The 21395-nt window shown below is 39.6% G+C and overlaps 1 protein-coding gene across 4 annotated transcripts in view; it reads left to right on the forward strand.

The window, feature by feature from the left end:
* Kifap3 (kinesin-associated protein 3) overlaps window positions 1–21395 on the forward strand; it is a 138542-nt gene that overhangs the window by 42684 nt on the left and 74463 nt on the right. For all 4 annotated transcript variants that reach the window (XM_087580237.1, XM_087580238.1, XM_087580239.1 and 1 more), the window contains 2 exon segments: window positions 1285–1463; window positions 5583–5745. In XM_087580237.1, coding sequence (XP_087436363.1) covers window positions 1285–1463; window positions 5583–5745 — 342 coding nt within the window.

A 21395-nucleotide genomic window follows, 5' to 3' on the forward strand; every position in this document is an offset into this window, starting at 1 on the left:
GTGTGTGTGTGTGTGTGTGTGTATTTGTCTGTGTAAAACATTTTAATTCTTTTTCTTTATTTGTGACATTTTATCTATGACATAATTCTTTCTTACATAGAGAACTTTTTGTCTAAAAGCTATAGGAAGCTGAAAACAGTAAAAGAAAGGTGATGTCACCATTTTCCTCTTCATCCGGTGTGTGTGTTTTCTATGTGAGTGATCCCTTCCCTTCCCTTCCCTTCCCTTCCCTTCCCTTCCCTTCCCTTCTTCCCTTCCCTTCTTCCCTTCCCTTCTTCCCTTCCCTTCCCTTCCCTTCCCTTCCTTCCCTTCCCTTGTCCTGTCCTGTCCTGTCCTGTCCTGTCCTGTACTTTCCTTTTTTCTCTCTCTGGTTCATTCTGTCTCTGGTTCAAAAAGAGTTAAGGAGCCTCTTGCATGGTCTTTGAGCTAGAAAGAAGGGAACCCTAACCATTAAGCTTTCTTTCTTTTTTTTGAATTCCCTGATGCTAACAGAAAGATTTTATTACTAAATCCAATGGCTTTTTTCCTTAGAGTAGCAAAGAGTTATAGACAGAATTGCCAAAGATAAACAGAGTTTAGCCTCACCACTGACTCCATATCCCCGGCTACCTTCCTCAAAAAACTGATGCGGTGGCAGGCCCTCAGCAAGTTGTACTTCTCAACTCTTGCAGCAACTAACAGACAATGGATTTGAATATAAGAAGTAGATGCTTTTGTGTCCGCATATGTCTTAAAGTACCACCAGTGATAGCGTGTCTCACAGCAGTCACTGGAGACAGAAATTTTGTATGTATAAAATTATTTCCCATTTATGTTTGCTGACTTATATATCATTAATTGCCATTTAATTACTATTGTGCTCCAAGCTCATGGAGAATGTGAGCCACTATATGTATTTGTATTTGTCTCAGCCTCATAATTATAAATGCTTGTAGAACACACGTGACATGGAAGCAGAAATGAGGCTCCTGGGGGAGGAAAGGCACAGAGGGTTTGGGCATGGAGAGAGGGAGGAGGAACAACAAAGACAAAGGACATTTGAAAACGCACAGTGACGTTTAGTATATTGTGTGCTAACTAGAGAGTAATGGACTAGGCAGAGGAGTCTGAGTCTATGTCTATGTCTGTCTCATTTGATAAAGCTTGGACGTTTTAATTATGTTAAAATTTTAAACGCTATAGAACCTTGTAGAACTGTGTTTATGACCTTGGTAAGCAGACCTGATGTATAATTATTGATTCCATATGCCATTCCTTCAGCTGTGGTGTATTTTCATTTCCTAGTTGCTCTCTATTTGCTTCTGAATCTTGCGGAGGACACGCGTACGGAACTGAAGATGAGGAACAAGAATATCGTTCACATGTTGGTGAAGGCTCTTGATCGGGACAATTTTGAGCTGCTCATTCTAGTCGTGTCATTCTTAAAGAAACTCAGTATTTTTATGGAGAATAAAAATGACATGGTAATGTCAAAGCTACTTCAAATAGTCCTCATTAGTCATCTTAAAGTTAAGATACTATGGTAAAACATAAATATTTTCTACCTCTACTGAAGTAATTATGAATATTTTATAACAGAAACAGCTTCATTAGGAAATATATAGCTGATATCCTTACTATTCTAGCAAATTGAAGCACTGAGTAAAAGTATTTTCTAATATGCTATAAATAGATATACATAGTATCTTTGAGAAAATAGCTTATACTTTCAGGTTCATTTGGTGTTACTTAAACTATTTTACCTCTTATATTCCTGATTTTTGTGTATTTACTAAATGCTCATAACTATGATCATCCTGAAGTGGTTAATATATCAAAAAATTCTAGACATGAATATTATGTTTACATTTAATTTCCAGTGATGTCATAGAATTGGAAGATAGAGAACAGCTTATCTCGTTAACTATCATTTTTCTTGGGGACTCAGCAAAGTTAATTACCCATCCAGAGTTATAAGAAGTGCTTAGTTTTGTGAGAAGCCAGATTTTTACTTTAGACATGCGTGCTTCAAGTTTACATGGGAGAAACGCCCATCTAAGGGACAGCATCTTGTGACATTAGTACTTCAGAACTCAGCTAGACTGTACATGCATGGCACATTTAATCTCTCTGATTTTGCCCTTAGGTAGCAAAGGATCGCAGTCGTAGGTTTGGGGGTTTTTGCTCCTGAGAGGGAGAACTTACTCTCTATTTTTATCATTGGTGTTTAGTTGGTTGGGGTTCTCTTGGTTCAGTTGGGGGTCTTTTGAGACGAGGTGTGCTTTAGCACAGGCCGTCTTCTATCTTAGGTAGTAGCAGGGTTGGTCTTGAGCTTCTTATCTTTTGCCTCCACCTCCCAAGTGCTGGGGGTCACAGGTGCAAACCCTTTGACTCCATTCTCTTCTCGTTGTTTTCAAACAAGACTAACAACAATGTTTGTAATGATTTTATTGATAATTTCGTATCTTTGTATAATGTTATGATCAACTCTAACCCACATTACTCCTGCCTCCCAACTCCTCCCTACTCTCCACCAGATTCCACTTTCCTTCCCAAAATCATGAACTCCTTAATTTTTTTATTTTACATAACCCACTAGGTCTCTTTAGTGCTGCCTGTATGTTCATGGTATAGTGTAGGATGATGTCATTATGCAGGTGAAGGCAGGTACAGGATAGTACGAGGTCTGTCATTGGATCAGACGGAAGGATGGGCAGGAGAAGTTTTAGAGGAGGAGGAGACTGGATCGAGATGGGGAAGCTGAGAGAACATGGAGGCGGATGTTAAGATTCCTCTCTGCACATTTACAGGTTGTTATGAATGTTCTTAAGGGGTGGATGTGTACAGGGCTTTGTGTGTCTAGATGAGCAATTATATCTTATCAATTGGATCAGAGGTTACTGTGTTGTGTGTTCTTTCATGTAACGATTTGAGTTCAAGAGAGTGTGTGGTGGCTGGACACACTGGGCCGCCATGGAATTGGGATGTGTATGTCTGGCATGGTGGCAGCCTGCCTTGGGAACTAGATGGGTAGAGAGATTGTTGCCAGGCTCAAGGAGTAGCCATCAGCAGTGTGATAGGGGATGGAGCTGAGTGGGTGAGACGCTTTGCCGACTGAGATGAAGATGTCTACCAGATGTCATGTGCCACTGTGGTGCCGGATCTAGTGTGGGATAAAAGAAAGCATTTATTTTAATTTTACCACAACAGTATAGGGCAATTTACTGGAGTGTGGGTGAGCTCTCAGGGCTACATCCCCTAAGAAACTGAATCTTGCTCCCCAGCGACCATCAAGTGCCAGTAGACTCTCAGCTGGGAATGGACGTAACTGTAGTCTCACCTTTTCCATGTGTATTTTAAGGTGAACTTATTCATCATATTTTAAGGTAAAAATTAAGTTTAACTTTAATTCATGCTTTAAATTATTTAATAGTTATTATAGAATAAAGATATAATAATATATTAACCTGGCACCTCATTTATGCACTATAAGAGTGCGTCGTATTAGCATGTGGTTTTAAGAACAACTGTAAAAAAGAGGGACATTGTTTGGGCTTGCTTATTGTTTTTACTAATGACTTGATTTTAGTATATATTTTAGGTGCCAAGCTTTTATCGGTTATAGGTTTTTATGTCCTTTACTCTTCTGTGTAGCTTACCTTTCTCATTCTCCCATGAAGAGCAAAGGTTATAATTTTGGTGAAGTCCAGCATATAAAAAATGCCGTTAGCAGATTGTGGTGTGTTGTATTGAAGCATTCTTCAGTTAACTCAAAAAAGCTTCAAGAGGTTTTGTAAGGTTTTGCTGTTGTTTTAGTCTGGTCATTTTGAGTTAAGTTAGAATGTTATGAAGTACAGCTCAAAATGTACTTTGGGGGTTAAGAATTCATGCTATCTTTGCAGAGGACCTTCGTTCTATTCCTAGCATTCTTACTGATGGAAGCTCCAGTTCCAGGGGATCTGACATCCTCTTTGGGCGTCTTCGTGCATTTCATGCTTATACAGACTAGCAGGCAGGCACTCACATGTACGTAGAGTCTTTACAAATAGGTTTGCTGCTGAACATTGATGTCACCTTTGGTTTTGTTTCTCGTCTGCTGTTAAAAGATGGGTTTTTATCATTAAATTGTCTTTTAATTTTATTAAAATTGCCTTGGTACTGTATTGAAAGGCAACTATCTATATGTCTGTGTTTCTGTTTCCTGATGCCACCTTCTGTTCTACTAATAAAGACATTAAGATTTGTTCTTTTGAGCTTTGAGTGTGGAAACAATGAAAACAAACACACACAGTAGTATTCACTAAGCCATCCCTGACCTTATAGGAGAGCGTGAGCAGAATCATGAAGAAGAACTCTGGTCACCCAGAGTTGGCCAGAACCTAATCAAAAGACCAACTGAGGAGTATCTAGTCAGTTCAGTTTAACTCAGTCATTATCATAGAGTACAGGTTACAATATGGTTAAAAAACGTTTGAAATGACTAAGCTATGTTTCCAAAGCACTTTAATCTTGATGTCTGCTTCATGCTGTGTTCACTTTTAAAATGACAGAATTTTTGTTTGCAGATTGAATGTCTAACAGATAGCTTTGAAACCAGCTAAATATGCCTAAAGGTATTTTTGTTTTTACCATGAGAAGAAAAAGGCACTTTAAAAACAAAACAAAACAGTATTCTGATATAGACTGGCATATGGTTTAACCTTTTAACCTTTAGCATTTCAACTCATATTGCAGTTACTGATCTTCGTTAATGGCATAGCAGCTAGCTACCTTATTAACCACATAGATAAAGGGCCTGAGGCCTTTCATCTTAAGACCTTACAATGCTGGCCTTTGGCTGGCATCTGGAAACTTGGATTTCAGAGGGGTTCCATGCCAAAGAACTACCTGACCTATCGCCCCTTATATTAAAATTGCAAAGAGAAGTCTGCTATGTAGCTGAACATTAACACTTCCACAGTCTGCTTAGATTTGTATTTGAGTTTCCACTAATATCTATGTACTTTATCCCGTGCTCATTCAAAGCAGTTATAACTTCCTAATGACGCCTTCCCACTGCCTTCTGTCAGTCTGCACTTGCAGAGCTTTTCTTAACCAGAAAAGGAATTCATAATCACTAAGATTTTGTTCAGAATTTGAAATCTTGTCTTCTTGATGTGTTAATGACTACTTCCAGGCTGCGTCCAGAGCACTACTGGGCATCAGTTTCTCTGTTTATTGTTTATTACATTGTGTTTTTATTGCTCCTCTTACTTGTCCACTCCTTAGACAGAGGAAGTCTCGAAAGGCAAATGAAACCATGTCTGTGGTTTTAGGAAGCCTGGAATGTATTGGGTGTGTTGAGTTAATGCAGGATTTTCAAGGATCAAATGCTGTTTGCTTTCCAGAGGACGACAGCAAAGTGAAGGAAGAGAGTAGATGATGTAGGAGTGTGTAGACTTTCCTCTCTAAAAGTTGGATTTTAATATAAAAATTGAACTGAGAATATAAGCTAATGCATACTTATGAAATAGTTATACATTCAAATAGAAACAGGCTATGTTGTAACCTTTTATATCTCATTTTGTAATCTAATGCGTTTTTTTTTTTTTTTTTTACTGTAGGTAGAGATGGATATTGTTGAAAAACTGGTAAAAATGATCCCCTGTGAGCATGAAGATCTTCTGAACATCACCCTCCGGCTCCTCTTAAACCTCTCATTTGACACAGGCCTGAGGAACAAGATGGTACAAGTTGGACTCCTCCCGAAGCTCACTGCACTCTTGGGTATGCTTTAACATTGATGGTGCTGTTTCTTGACATTTGCCACATTATTGAAAAGTTCAACCCAGTGTAGAAAAGATGTCTATGCAAAAAAAATCACCCCTTTTAAGGTCTTCTAAAAATTAAAGAGTAAAAAAATAATCATATTAATAAAATACGACCTATCCCCAGGATTTCCTAGTTGTAGAATGAACTGGAATAGGACCTTTAAACCCGTTGACTTCATTATTCCTTTGTATGGTTTGAATGTAAAATGCCCCTCCTAGACTCATGTGTTTGAATATTTAATGCCCTGGCACCATTTGGGGGGTGTGGAGGGCTCTACAACCTAAGGGCAGTTGTAGAACCCTTAAGAGGTGGAGTCGTGCTGAAGGAAGTTGTCACTGGGAGCAGGCCTTGAGGGTTTATAGCCAGCTCCACTTCCCACTCTCTCTGTGCTTCCCGGCTGCCAGTGCATGACCAGCTATCCTGAGCCTGCTACTCTGCCTGCCATGAAGTTTACTTTGGTTAAACTTCATTACCAGGCATCATTTTACCTTTTAAAAATAAGATTGGCTCATTTATGTCTGTAATTTTTTTTATAATTCACTCTTTGTATATAGAAGTTCATTGTTCATTTTGTATATTGAAATTTTGCTGTATTTTTTAAATTAATTTAAATAAGGTAGAATGTTAAAAGCTTTCTACATATGCAATCATATACTTTATAAATGATGACAGTTTAGAAGGAAATCTATCTAGCTATTGTCCATTGTGTATATCATCTGGGCTTGTGTGTGGCTTTTGTTATCTTTATGGACAGAACCTCAACACATAACTGGCTCAGTTTTCTTCTGTGCAGGGACAGCTTATTCTACTAAAGGTTTGGTTTGGGTTGTGGCTTGTCTAATGAGATGATGGATTTTTCGTTCTGTCTGTGTGGCATATGATCTCTATAGATTTGTGTGCATTGAGCCTTTCATTTCTGACACGGATATCACGTGATGGCGAGGAGTGTCCATGTGAATTATTTTTATCTGTGTGCACTAGGATTATTAACCAGTAGTTTGTTGTTGTTTTAATATTGTGTATCTATCAAGTTCTCAGCTCCGGGCAACACTGGATTTCTGCCTCTGTTAGTGTTGTTGTTTTGTGTGTTTGTTTTACTAGCTCAGGAGGAATTGGTTTGAGTGCTAAGTGTTTGGTCATGTTCAGCAGTGACACCATGGGGTCCTGGGCTTTGGTGATAGGAGAAAGTCTTATTCCTAATTGATTCTAATTATTAGTCTGTTCGGATCTACAGTGTCTTCATGATTTAATATGGATAAGACATTCCTGTCCAGGAATTTACCCATTTCTATTCAGTTACCACATTTGTTGACATACAGTTCATACAGATATAACAGTTCCTTCTATTTCTGTGTTGTAGTTGCAGTAGTTTCTCTCTGTCTTTAATTCTGCTTAAGCCTTCTCTCTCTTTTTCCTGGTCTAGTTAAAATGTGTAAATTTTGTTTTTCTTCTCACAAAGCCAATTCATAATTGTATTGAGCCCTTATATTTTTAATCTATTACTTCGTTTATTACTGCAGAGATGATCTCTCAATATTGATTTGTTCTTGTTTTTTATTTCTTAGATGCAATGATAGGTTGTTTGAAATGTACTGATATTTTTGATAGAGATGTTGATTGCTATACAATTTCCTCTTAAAACTGCTTTTATCATATCCCTGGGGTTTTGTTATGTTACATGGTTTTGAATCAGGGATTGACCTGACTCGGGCAGAGAGGGGATGGGAGAGACGCATTCATAAAGAGAGAAAAGATGGAGTCAGGCCTTGTGTGCAATACCTGGGCAGGGTGAGGGCACGGGAGCCACAGTGGACATTTTCTGAACACACTGTCAGCGTTCACACTCAGGCCACCTGAGCCTTACTCACCAGAAAAAGGCTGGCCACCTTCTCACGGGTCTGAGGCTTTGCTTCTGGACATGGCTGACTCATGTGGACAGCACACATCCACCCAGGACTTCCTCACACACTCGGGCTCTTCCGTGCTCCACACTGCGCTGTGTTTTCATTTACATTAGGTTGGGGAATCGTTTTAAATTTCCCTCTTATCTTCTTCCTTGACTCATCAGTTGATTGGATGTATATGTTAAATTTCTTTGTAACTGTATTATTTCTTATTATTGATTTCTAGTTTTATTACATTGTGATTAGGTAAAATACAATAATTTTCAATTGCCAAGGTTTGTTTTGTGGCCCACCATATAATCTGCTGTGAGGCACTCAGGTGTCAGGGAAAAGTGTATGTATTCTGCAGCTCTCGGATGAGTTGTTCTAAATGTGTCTTCTCGGCCCATTGATTGTCAGACAGGATTGACTATTGTGGTTTCATCTGTGTGTATGCTAAGGGACTCTTTTTCTTATTTGAGTCTGTCACCTTTGTGGATTCGATCGCCTTATGTGTTGAGTTCTTTCAGTTTCTGATAAGGTGATCGATCCCCTTATCATTATAGAATGACTTTCCATGTTTCTTTTTGTTGCTTTTGATTAAAATTACTTCTTCTGGGGAAGAGGGGCTAGGAACGGGATGGTGGGGGAGGGGTGCAGAGGAGGGACTGCGGTCAGGATCTAAAGTGAATTAAAACACTACCTCTTCCAATGTAAATGTAGATAATAACTCCTTTTTAGAATCTGTGTGTGTGAAATACCCATTTCTTTCCAGTAGCTTGTAGTATACATGTATTCTTAAAGGTATTCATCCCATGATTGAACCTTTTCATTTTTGTTACATGTACTTCAGCATGTGTAATGTGTGCATACATGTGTGGTAGGAGATGCAGGTACATCCCACGCAGGTGGACATGGTGAACAGAAGACATTTACAGGGTTAGTTCTCTCCTGCCACCATGTAGGACCCAGCAGTTGAACCAGCTGTCAAGCGGAGTGACAAGTGTATGTGTTTACCCACTGAACAATGCTGTGAGCCTTAATTGGGGCTCTCAAATAATTCACTGTTCTGACGAGACAGCTGGCTGGGCAAGTGGCCCAGGACCGTCTGTAACTCCAGCCTCAGAGGCTCTAATGGCCTGTCTGACCCCCTACACGTGTGGATGGATATGCACACATGCAGATAAAGCACTCCTACATAAAATAATAAATCCCTGCTATTCTGTCCTTTACCTGGAGAGTTTGCCTGGTTTGAAGTTAATGTCATTATTCATGTCGGGATATCCTAGAGCCATTTTATAACTTTTTAAATTGACTTTGTTCTCTTCTTTGTAGTTCCTTTCTTGCCTTCAAATAAAAGTGTGCTTACATTCCAACCCTCCCTGCATTTTGAATTTTTTGATATCCCATAGGACCTCTTTTGAACATTTCGTAGCTCCTAGCATGCTAACATAGTTGTTGTTTTGTCAGGCTTTCTTCCTGCACTACCATAAACCCGTCATGCTGCCCGTCCCTGCTTTGTCCCTGTGGGCCTTGCTGTAAGTCCTCTGTCAGATGACTGGGACACCTTTGAATATTATTTTCTTTTTTTCCTGCTCCTTAAGAATCCTGTCTTTAGCTTTTGAAGCTGGCATACGTGTTTTATGTTATAACTTTATGAATTGTGAACTTGACATGTAATCTTTGGCCTTTGTGTATGTAGCTACTTGAATGTCTTTCTATGTTTAGGGGTTTTCTGTTACCATCTTTGAATAAACTTTCTACTGCTTTGGCTTCTCAAGTCTGTTTGGTCTGATGACTCCCAACAGTGGCACAACAGATCCCTCTCCTCAACCTTTGTTGGCTCCTGTGGCTCTGTTTGCAGAGCCTGTCTTTGAACCCTGGGTTTTGCTGCTGGTGCCTTCTGTCACATTTTCCCTTTCGTTTTATATGCTTTCCAGTTCAAGGATTTGTTTGAGTTTTGTTCCTTTCTTCCTGCTGCTCCTCTTTGCCCTATGCGTAAGCGCTTGTGGACATTTTTCCTGTGTGTTCACCTGAATTTGAGTTCTCAGTGAGTGACAATTTTACGTTTTCCATGAGTTCATAAACATTGCTCAGTTTCTGGCCCTGTTTTGTGCTTGTGGTGAGATCATAGGTCTGTAAATTTTCCTTATGCTTGTTGGAATCACACAGATACCTATGCTTTTAACAGTTCGATAAAAGCCATTCTCTTGTCATTTGTCCCTTCCTTCTAGGACTTCTAAATGAGGATTCTAGTTTTCTCTGAGCCTGTAGTCACTATTGCTGTATCACCACTAGATGGTGCCCTAAGTATGAATTTGCAATGTGTCCCCACCTGGTTTACTTACCTGCACTGCTTCTGCTGTAGAAGCCCTAAGCCAACTTGGCCAAATGTGAACTTGATATATTGTTTAAGATGGAGTTTATGAATGCCTAAAAAGGATACTTTGCCACTTCAAACCTTTATTGGAGCCAAGAGACACAATGTTCATTTTTACTCATTTCCTGTATTTTATTTGATACTTATCTGACCATGGGAGGATCCCTGATAAAATTCTGAAGTAACAGTTTGGTACCTGCTCTTTCTTCTCTCATCTTCGCTGCCTGGGTTTGGAGAGTGTATGGGCTGGCAGTGTCCTGAGCACCTACTGCCACTTACACCTAGAGCCCAGGTCCAGTTGAGTCAGTGGTGTGACCGAGTCCCACCTGAGACTCATGCAGCCAGCTGCAGGTGACTTTAGCAAGGATACAGTTCTGTCTGGGGTATCAGTATACCAACAGGCAGGACTGGAGGTTCTGTCTATAGACACTAAGCAGGAACTATTTGCATTCACTGATGCTGAATTTCACTCACTTAGCACTGATTTGGGCTTAATTTAAACTCTTCCGCCATCCAGAGAGCAGAGTCCTTCCCTGTGTTCTATTGCACAAAACTGAGGAAAGGACAGTAGGCAGGGCACTTGACTGTCAAGGCAAACATAGTCCAGAGGGCCAAGGCCACTGACCTGGTGACACCTGCCATGGAGCTGGATTCAGGACTGTTTCACTGTGGGTTCACACCGTGTCAGCTCTTGCTTTATGGAAGGAGTTCCCTTTCTTGCCCAAATGGGAGATGTTTCCTTGGCTGCTGTGTTGCTTGTGTGTAGGGAAACTGAGACGCAGGCAAAAGCTTTCCTCCTGCTTTCTTCAGTGCATCTTTGTAATCGTTACCCTGAGACCAAGTGCTGTGATAACTTACTGGTTTCCTTCGCTCTGGGAAGGAAGCGGGTTCTCTCATGAGGATATGCCTGACCACTGTGTGAGTGGGAAGCCTGCCACTGGCGTCTACCCACATTTTGCCCTACAATCTTGTTATCTTCCATAACAGACATAGCGCTCTCTCCTAATGATATATTCACCTCCCAAAAGCCCCAGGCTGACACATCTTCACACTGAAGAGTGGTTTTCAATGTCTGATTTTTGAGGAAATATAGCCTTTCGGTTTGCAAGAAGTCTCTTAAAATCAGTTACAGATGTATTCTTTAAACTCTTTTAGGTACTCTTAAAGTAGTAGTGATATGATTAAAGCATAAATTAAGGTGACTGCACTTAAGTCTGTTACTGAAGTTTTAGGACGAGAGCCCCAACACTTCAAGATGTAGCTGACTTATCTTTGGCTACCTGCTATACCAATTAAAGAGAGGTAAGGGGTGAAAAGCCACACAGGAGATGTAATCAATGTAGCATACTGCAAAGGACATACATAAAAGCATTCAGTGGCCCTAGGTACATATTTGGAAAGAGAGGAAATTGGGGAAGGGAAAAGACATACATACACACACACACACACACACACACACACACACACACACATAAGCAGATTGGACAAGGTGTGGCCTTGTTGATCATTGTCTCATTTCTGCTCCTCTGCAGTCATACAGCAAAGTTCCAGTGGTAAAGGTGGGATTTCTCACTATCATAGAGAATGGTCTTCATTTGGATGGTAGTCTGTTGGCTCCCAGCTATTCAGGGGTATTTAGAAGGTTCTTAAGCACCTATCATAAAGGTGCTTACTGATTGATAATCTTGTTTCTACAATCCCAGGTAACTGGGATTTTAATCCCACGTTTTAGGACAGTACCTAAATTCTAGGCGTTTTATCTAGTTTTTAGTTACCCTGTGGGCTGAGTTATGAGTTAGTATATTTTAGCAAAAGTGGTTTCTTCTGCTGCCTCTGCTGTGTGTATATACTTATCACTGTCCTTCATTCAGGTTTATAAATCTGAAGATAATTTATAGTTAGTTTAAGGCTATAAATATTATTAGTCTGCTCAAGAATGTACTCTTTCGGAATGGCTTCAAGACGGTGTATTTGTCTTTAATGCAGTTTTCCTTCCCCTCCGCTAAGCCATCATGTCTTGTTTCTTTTGCACCAGCAGCATGTGGAGAGCAGCAACCCCCCTCCCCCCATAACGATGTGTTAGCTCTAATCTCCTGAGACTTTGGAAACTGACAACTGAACTTATATGAATTGTATATTTTTAAAAATTGAATTCCAAATAAATTCCCCAAGGTTTTCATCCTGGTAATAATGCCTTCAGCTTTCTACATGGGGCTTGTAATTTGGTTGAATGAGCAAACCTGCTTTCCTTGAATGTCCTGCTTCGCTTTGCTCAAAGAAATTGCATTTTGTGTATATCTGATTTTCTGATATGACAGTGTAGCGTATTGTTATGTATATAGAAAATTGAATCTTCAGTTCCTAACGTAAGAGGATGAGCTTCTGAGTGGAGTTTTTCAGTGATCTATTTAACATGTTTGATGTTTGGCTATCAAGCTTATGTAAAAAGTATAGTAAGAGACTGTTACCAAAGCTATGGTTTGAAAAGGTTAGGACTTTGACTCAGAATAATAGGTATTTAATATTGTTGCAACACAATGTTGCCATGAATATGATATGTATGTGCGCAGGGGGCAATTGTATATATCTGCATGTATATATATGATACATATTTCATTTAGCATATGTAATTTAACATGTTTACAACACAGTATTTATCTTTTCTATATGTAATGTGTTTTTCTCATTTTTAACATAATTTTTTGTATTCATTAATTTTATGTCTTCTGTTTGATTTACTATTCAGCACTAAAACATGTTTAACAGAAATAGTTAGACTTTTTTTCCTCCAGCCCTTCAGAAATATCATTGTTTCTGATCTTTTTCTAAGTTTCTTTTTATTTTTAAATGATTTTAATGTGTTGAACATTTCGTACAATGAGTTATTTTAGGTTATGTTTTGGCCTGTTCCAAGAGTGATTTCCATGAAATAGAAATTGAAAGACAAGTGGGAAAACCTTGTTTTTGAATACTTTTGTAGGGCCATGCCATGCTTGAAGTGCAAGTTTTCAGAAGTGATTTTGATGCTGTCCTAGTGAAAGTGTTAGCAATTTTAATTGTGTTATCTTGATTTGATGGCTCCATAGTATAAAATTCTTACTGTTGGTAAGAGGTGACTTGACTCTTTAAAGCACAGTGAGCTGTGGATCCTGGGCATGCGACTGCTGCAGTGCCACCCCTACTCCTGTGAGAATGACCTTAAAGGCCACGCACATTTCAGTGTGATTGAGTAATGAGCTCACGTAACACGAACACTTAAGAATGTTGTGTAGTCTGAATAATTATTACAGCAAAGGACAGGACTTCGTTCTTTCAGCATGGGTGGCTCTGGGGGACCCAAAGATTAAATATGACAAAAATATTTTAATATTTTATCATATAAAGTATTTCATTTACGAATTTTGAAGTTTGCTTTTTCTCTTTCTTTTTCTTTTAATGCCAAAGACACATAAAGGAATTGATAATAAGAAATGTTAAAAATCATTATATGTGTGTGTTTACTGAAATTGGTTTGTTTGAATAATTTTATTCTGTTCCTAATCAAGGAAAAAAGAAGGCTTATTTCTTAAAATGATTACAAAATTTTATTTGGTTATATGAAAAATCTTGCATATAAATATTCCTATGTCTTTATTTGCTTGACTGTTGTCAGACTTACTGAGTTCTTTTTTTTTTTTTTTCTTTTTTTCCTGTTACTTTCCTGGTATTTTCTAAGGGTCCTTTGCTGTGGTGTCTGCACTTTGACCCAGAGCTTGTGTGTCTGGTTATTTGACCATTGGAGAGGTGTATCATGTGCTTCAGTCAGTGAGCGCGACAAATGCAAATCAAGTTAGAGTTGGAGAGCTTGGCTCTACTCACGCGGCAGGTTCAGGCTGTCGGTGGTGCTGACTTCCTCAGAGTGTTTAAAGGTTTTGGGCTTTTTTGTTTTGATTTGGTTTGGTTTGGTTTGGTTTTCTGGCTCATGTAAGAATCAGACTACCAAAAAAAAAAAAAAACTCTCCTGTCAAAACTCCTTAAGACATGTGGCACTGATGTGTCTCAAGAGTGCTTCCTTATGTCAGAAGAGTCAGGTTTGGGAGGTGACGGGGAGGGAGGTGAGGGAAATCCCTAGTTACAGGGGAACGTTCGATGCTCTTACTGAAAACTAACTTTAGAACATGGTTCAGAGTTTTCCTCATGGACCAGGCAAATGCTTGTGGAGATTCTCTGTGGCTTTGCCTAGATGTTTTACTAGGTAAAGACTGGTGTGTCTGAGACGAACACCAGCACAGGAACAAGCCCAGATACCCGATTGGAACATGACCATCTGAAGAGGCTGGTCGATTGTGACGCTGGTTCCTGCAAGAAGGCTGACAGCTGCTCCAGCATCAGCTGTGTTATGAGAAGTTACATTTCATAACGGCAGTAACCACACTTTGAAGGAATCATGGAATACTGTTCTGTAAAGTTAGAACTTTACTGACATGCTATGGTATACTGTTTAAATTGAGCAATGTTCTGAGTTTTAACATTAGCTTTTGAAATATTAACCTTAATTTTAAAGGAAGTTAAATTCAAGTAAAAAAAAACTTAAACAAATATATGTCTCACCTTAAATAAAGGAATCTTTGCATTTGTGAAAATAAATAAACCTGCCACATTTTAGGATAATTTTCACACCCCTCCCCCAGATAGTAAGAAGAATGGCCCTGTTTTGCATTTTACATATTTTTCTTTTTTAGATTCAGTCATCCTCACTAGACAGAGGCTGGCTCAAATATCTCCCTTGAAAATCTTCTCCGGAATCATATATAAACCAGCTTTAAACCTATAAGAAAATGAGAATTTAAGAACTGGAAAAATACTTTTAATAAAATAGGAACGTGCTACATAGAGGTTTTATTAAAATGCTATGATTTTGAGGCCTTCTTACTGAGTCCATACTTTGAAAACTGGTGCTTTGGAACACTGCTTGAAGGTTGTCACCTCTGGTTTCAGGGAGTGTAGTAGTAATGCACTAGCTTCAAATCAGCAGTTTGAATCTCACTAAGAAGGCATTTTGGCTTTGGTTTGGGTTTGTGTATGTGATTTCTTCTTAGGTTTTGTTTTTTTATTACATTTATTTATTCTTTAATACCCCATCCATGTTCTTACTAATAATTCTATATTTGCATAGCTAATGCCACAAACCCTCTCACTGGTCCCAGACATTTCACTTTTAGACATTTGTTAGAGGACCTGCCTTGTTCTCTGTCTGTGATTTTCCAAATCACTTGTGCTGTATGGGATTGAGAGAGGCATCGTGATGGAGGAGTCCAGAGGTCCTGAGTACAGAAGGGTCAGCATCATATGATAAATTCTGGTGATTAACACACTCCTAGATGAGAATTCTGTTCCTCTACTTTGTCTTCAATATCCCATCCTGAGCAAGAGCCTAGTGTAGAAGGGACAGGAAGGAGCCCAGGGCAGGAAGCACTGGCTGGAGAGGAGGGCTGGTTCATCCACACCGCTGGACAGAGAGGCAGCTGCAGAGATGCAGGTCGGACGGGGCTGTGGAAGCTGCTTTTGTTTTTAACTGCCTCTACCTTTTCAGTAACACAGAGGAAATGAGCTAAGAATGAAGATAGGGACATTCTTACCTCATTTCTGCCTGCTCCCCCACCCGTCTCTCCTCCTCCTCTTTTCCCACCTCTGTTCCCAGTCATTTTCCGGCTCCTGCTTCCACCTCATCTCCCAGGCTTCACACATTAGGATGCAGCGCTGTGTTTGTCTTCAGCTCTGTCTTCCGGCCACACAGCTCCTCTGATGACCTGTCCATTCCGTCTAGATACTCTCTGAAGGAAGACCCAAACAATGAAATAAAACACGATCCCAGCCTCCTCGCCCATGCCCTACTCCAACATCATAATTCATAAGCTTTATTAACATCGAAGACGCACTGTGTTCACAATGAAGCGCCCAGTCCTACCTGACCTATGGCTTAGTCCTACCTGACCTATTCCTAGGCTTCTCTCTCTTCAATAAATGATAACTTCATCTTTTTAGTTAAACATGCCCAAACTAGGGATTTGGGCCTTGACTCTTCTATTCTACCCCACTATACATCCAAACTGCCTCTCTATTTTTAAAATATAACCACTACTACCCTACTCCCAGCCAGAACCCTCTCTTCTGATTAAATTTAGTAGCATTTTAACGGGTCTTTGTTTCCACTCTTCTCCTACAGTCTGTTAGCACAGATGCAAACCGCTCCTGTTAACTAAGTTCAGTTCTCTACAACCCACCAATAGGGCTGGAGAGGTGGTTAAGCTGGTAAGACCGTTTGTTGCTCTCAGAAAGGATTGAGGTTCAGTTCTCTGCACCCTCACAGTGGCTTACAAGTGTTTATAACTCCAGTTCCAGGGGGTCCAGCACATTGTTTGACCTCCACAATCACCAGACACACATGGTACATACACATGAAAACAGCCAAATAAAATAATAAACAAAAACAACAAAAAACAAGGAAATTAAACACAAATTTTGATCAAAACCCTCTGGTAACTTTCCACATCGCCCAGTCCGAGCCCTTTCGGCGCCCTTCAGAGATGCATGTGCTATACTGCCTCTCAGCTTCGCTTTCCCCAGACTGTTTTCTCCCTCCCCTCTGGGGAGGCCACACTGGCTTCCTGGGCTGAACTCAACAGGAAACATCCCTTCACTGGTTCTCCTTCCTTTGCCTGAAATGTCAATTCCTTCTATTTTGTGTGGCCTAGTCTCTTGTCTCCTTCCTGCTTCACTGTCTGCTTAATTTTAATAGCATTTTTAAACCTTGGATCTTGATGTCACTTTACTCTGGCTTTGCTTTTCCCTATACCTTGTAATTGTCGTGTATTTTTATATATAGCTTTTCTCTTGCTCCACTACCAAACTGACTGCTGCCACCACTCATCAGTTCTCAAGGATTGTAAGCTTCATGAAAATAGTTTTATCACCGTTCCTCACCTCTGTGTCCCAGGGCCTAGAACATGCAGGCACTTTGTAGGCTTGTGTGCTTAGATGGGTGGGTGGAGAGGAAGCAGGTGGAGAAGCCTGCTCCACATGCCCTGGCCCTCTGTTGGCTGCGTGGCATTAGGTAAGGCAGTTGATCTTCACTCAGCCTGTCATCCTGTTTAGAAGGTAAGGAAATAAACTAGGACCTATCCCAAGAGATTATTCAGACTGTCTGATGCGAGAAGTAATATATATTGATTCCTTAATTAGAAAGCCCTACAAATGTTCATTGTGATAAAGATGAGAAGAAGGGGGAATGGTAGCACAATGGCATGTGGTAGGACCAAACCCACCTGCGCCATCTATTTCTACCCTCCTCAGCGTCACAACAGCACCTTAATTTCACTCATATATTTCACTAAATTCACCTTCGTTAATGTATTGTCTAAGGACAGGAGTCATATTCCAACTGTGGCCCGCTCAACAGTGCTTGGTTTAATCTATTATCAGTATTTCATGAATAAGCTCAGAAATTGAAAATACATATACAGAAGTTTGTTTCTCCAAAGAAATATGGTATCTCGAATATATTCACTATTTTACATTTATTTTGTGTATTCTTTTAAATTTTTTATTTTTATTATACTTTATTGAATTATTGGTGCTTAGCTCATTGGGAAGGAAATAAAAGCAGTCCTCCCCCCCATAGGTAGTTTAAGAGAACTACTCAAATACATAAGATAAGAGGGCTACTCCAGACTTAGCAAAATAAAAGTATTCAAAAGTGAGGCTGGAGAGATGGCTCAGTGGTTAAGAGCACAGACTGCTCTTACAAAGAACCCAAATTCCATTCCTAATACCCAGGTGGCTGGCCTGTAGCACCAGCTCCAGGAGATCCGATGCCTGTCCCTAGACACCCGCACTCACTCTCGTGCACACAACCCCATAGACACAGATACTCATAGTTAAAAATATAGAAAGTAAGCACTTAGAAGTTACAATGATTAATCAGTACCCTAGCATAACTACTTAATTCATTTATAAGCAAAACTAGAATGTTTCTCTTAAAATTGAATTGGATTTATATTTTACATAATTTGAGATTAGCATGTGTTATGCATTTTAATATACAATTTTGAACCTATATGTAAATTAACTTAAAAATTAACTCATACATTTTCTCCTGTACCTTTAGAGCTGCTCTCTCTGATTCAGGTGTGGCTCTCAAGCTTTTCCGTATAGATAGCTTACATACATGCGTGTTTTTTCTTTTTCTTGCTTTTTCTCTTCTTTTTAAAGATGTGGTCTTGCTTTCTGCATAGGCTCGCCTAGCCTCAGACCTCTAAGTGTTAGATCACAGGATATGCCATTGCACCCAGAAAAGGTGACTATTTTGCCTCTCTCTTTTTCTCCCCGTAATTTAAGCCTTAAATCAAATTCTATCTGCACAAGCCTTAGTTGGAGTTTAAAGTCTCTTTGGCTGGCTGTGCATGGACTCGCTAGGTTTCAAAGCTTGCAGGATCTCAGTGAGAGCGCTGTGCTTCCAGGGTTTCCTAATCGACATGGTGGCTCTCACGCTAGGAGCAGACCCAGATATGGCTTCGAGGGTGGCAGCAGTCCCTGGTTTACCTTTGCCTATATTGCATTTAGACAGTCTGCGTTTCAGGGCATTTTACTAGGCTGTAGAAAGATTTCATCAGCAGGTAGAGAGTTAACCCAGTTCAAGAGCTAAGTGATAACGTTGGTTTTTCCTGGTTTAGACAAATTGATTTTACTTATTGTTGGAGATCACCAGAAGGTATTGTTGGACTATAAACCATATGTGTGTGTGTGTGTGTGTGTGTGTGTGTGTGTGTAAAAGGTTATTTCTTATGACCATTCTGTCATACCGCCTTAAAAAAGCTGAAAAGTTATATTCCAACCATCTTTGAAGTTCTCCCACCAGAGGGGTGTGTGTGTGTGTGTGTGTGTGTGTGTGTGTGTGTGTGTGTAATAAATGAATAAAATGTATTTTGTAGAAGAGCAAAAGTGCTTTGGAAGTAGGTTTTTTAGATTTGCTTATTAAAAACTGGAAAAGGTCAGATTAATGTTTTCCAATCCAGTTATTTGAAATTAGTTTGCTCTATGATAGTTTTCTTTTAAAAGAAAAAATAAGTTCATTCTTTAAACTAGAGTAAGTTGGTTTTGCCTAGTTCTTACCAACTGTTAGGAATTTCACACATCTATTTCCAAAGGCAGCTTCTCATAGACTACTGCGTTGTTCAATTTGAATAGGCCTCATCTATCCTGTAAATAAACCTACATTTTTTTACCTGATCAAGTGAGCAAACAATGGGGTCAGATGTGGCAAACACTTTAACAGAAAGCACATGTCTCCATCAGGCTGAGGTACAACCATATCAAGATGCTTGAAGTTATTAATGGCAGTAAAATTTATGCTTCCTCCTGTTTTCCCAATTAAACCAAGGAACCTTTTTTTCCTAAGCTTCTTCTATCACCAGCTGGTTCCAATACTGTGTGTGTGAATATTGCCTGGGGTGTCTCCATGCTACGTGGTGAAGTTTGCCACATTAAGTGGATAGTTTCGACTCTGAGCTAGAAAGAGGTTCTTGTTAAGGGATTTATTTTGGTCTTTATCATTTGTATCTGAAGTTGGCCAGATAGTAAGGCTTGTTATACGAACAAGTTGCCGCAGTATTCTCTGGACATAATAAAAAATTACAGACAAGGTAATAAACTAATTGAAGACAGGTTGGTTGAAAGTAACTAGTTGAACATATTTAAAAGAATGAGAATTTATCTGTTTTGAATATTAGAATACTTTTTAAAGATTAGAGTCCTTGAATAATTAGTGTAAAATTAGTTTAAATTAATGTTTAGCATAATGGTAGATTTACCAATTTTATTTCTCGTTTTGACATGTTAACCCTGGGTTGCACTGACCGTCGTAACCTGTAGATGCTTTCAGCTTTCCCACTTAACTCTTGCTTTAGAATTGCTGCGCTGATCTGTTCAGTTCCTCATCTAGCTGCTGTCATAAGTCTATTATAAAACAGAGAATTGTGGTCTTAAAAATTCCACTGTAAACTACTTAGTAGTAATTGGTACATATTTGCTGTAATGAACTCAGCATAAAACTCTATGGAGGTATCTAGTAAGAATGTTCTAGGACTGAGGATGTGGCTCATAGGTGAGGTGCTTATCAGTCATGCCCGAGGCTCTAGTTTCAATCCCTAACCCCAGAAAATAGTTTTTAATAGTAACCTTAAATTCATTTTAGCACATTTGATATAGAAGACATTTGCATTCAGTAACCGCTGCAGATGACTTTGAGAGATCGGTTAGCCTGTGGCATAATCTCCATACTACGCTATTAATCAGCACTAAGAGCTCTGATGCTCTATTAGACCTGGGCATGATAGCTGAGGGCGCTGTATTCACCGAGTATTCTCAGGGTGAGGTATCACCTCAGTGCTGCACCGTCCTGGCAGAGGTGTGCTTCTGCCTCTGTTCCTCTCTGCTTGAGTGTTCCGCCTTAACTAAGAGGACACAGGGCATGGAAGGGAAGGAGTTTGGCCAACAGCAAAGCTCACTGTGTGGGTTTTCACTGTGCTGTGGTGTTGAACTGGGTATGTAACAAGAACAGAAATTTGATTTTATATTCCAATGTTCAGAATTCACATTTCTGTTGGAGTGATCTGTGAATGGAAAATCCCAAGTGTCTTACAAAATTAGTGGCTGAGTGATGTTTCTCCTAATCATTCAGAGATGAAAGAAATGAGGACATTTAAAACTCAGAACTGATCAGCATGTGTTTTGCCTCTTGCTTGGCAGAAAACCGAGTATAAGAGCGACCCAGAAAACTGATTTTCTTCCTGCTTTAGCTGCTCCGGCTGAACTACAGCTGTAAATTTCTTTAAAAAGAAGGGGGCGGGGGGAGCAGTATTTCATATAAACTCTTGAGTGTATTTTATAAGTGCAATAATCCCCACAAAATCAGTTGTTGGAGTTAATGACCAGTTTGTTAAGGTATTAACTGCCTTCAGCTGGGAATGACCAATTTTGGAGAGAATGGCTACACAAATGCTAAGATAATTCAGTAACACATTCAAATAATGACCCAGCTAGTTAACGGTGAATTCCTGTGGAAATCCTATCAAAGTGCTTATTCCTCTGCATTTAATAGCCAGTGAGTTCATCATGATTCATGTTTACTGCTGAAGGAATCATAATGAATGGGCTGGTTTTTTTTCAACCCTGCCCTATTGCTTGAACAGATTTGACTGATTCACATCAGTTACTAAGACATACTTCTCAAAATAGTCCATCTGTCCACTGCTCTGCTCAAAATGCACAGAACCCTTACCAGTGCCAACATACCAATGGCTGGC

This window comes from Rattus norvegicus, chromosome 13 (assembly GCF_021556685.1).
Source record: "Rattus norvegicus strain SHRSP/BbbUtx chromosome 13, alternate assembly SHRSP_T2T, whole genome shotgun sequence".
NCBI lineage: Eukaryota > Metazoa > Chordata > Mammalia > Rodentia > Muridae > Rattus > Rattus norvegicus.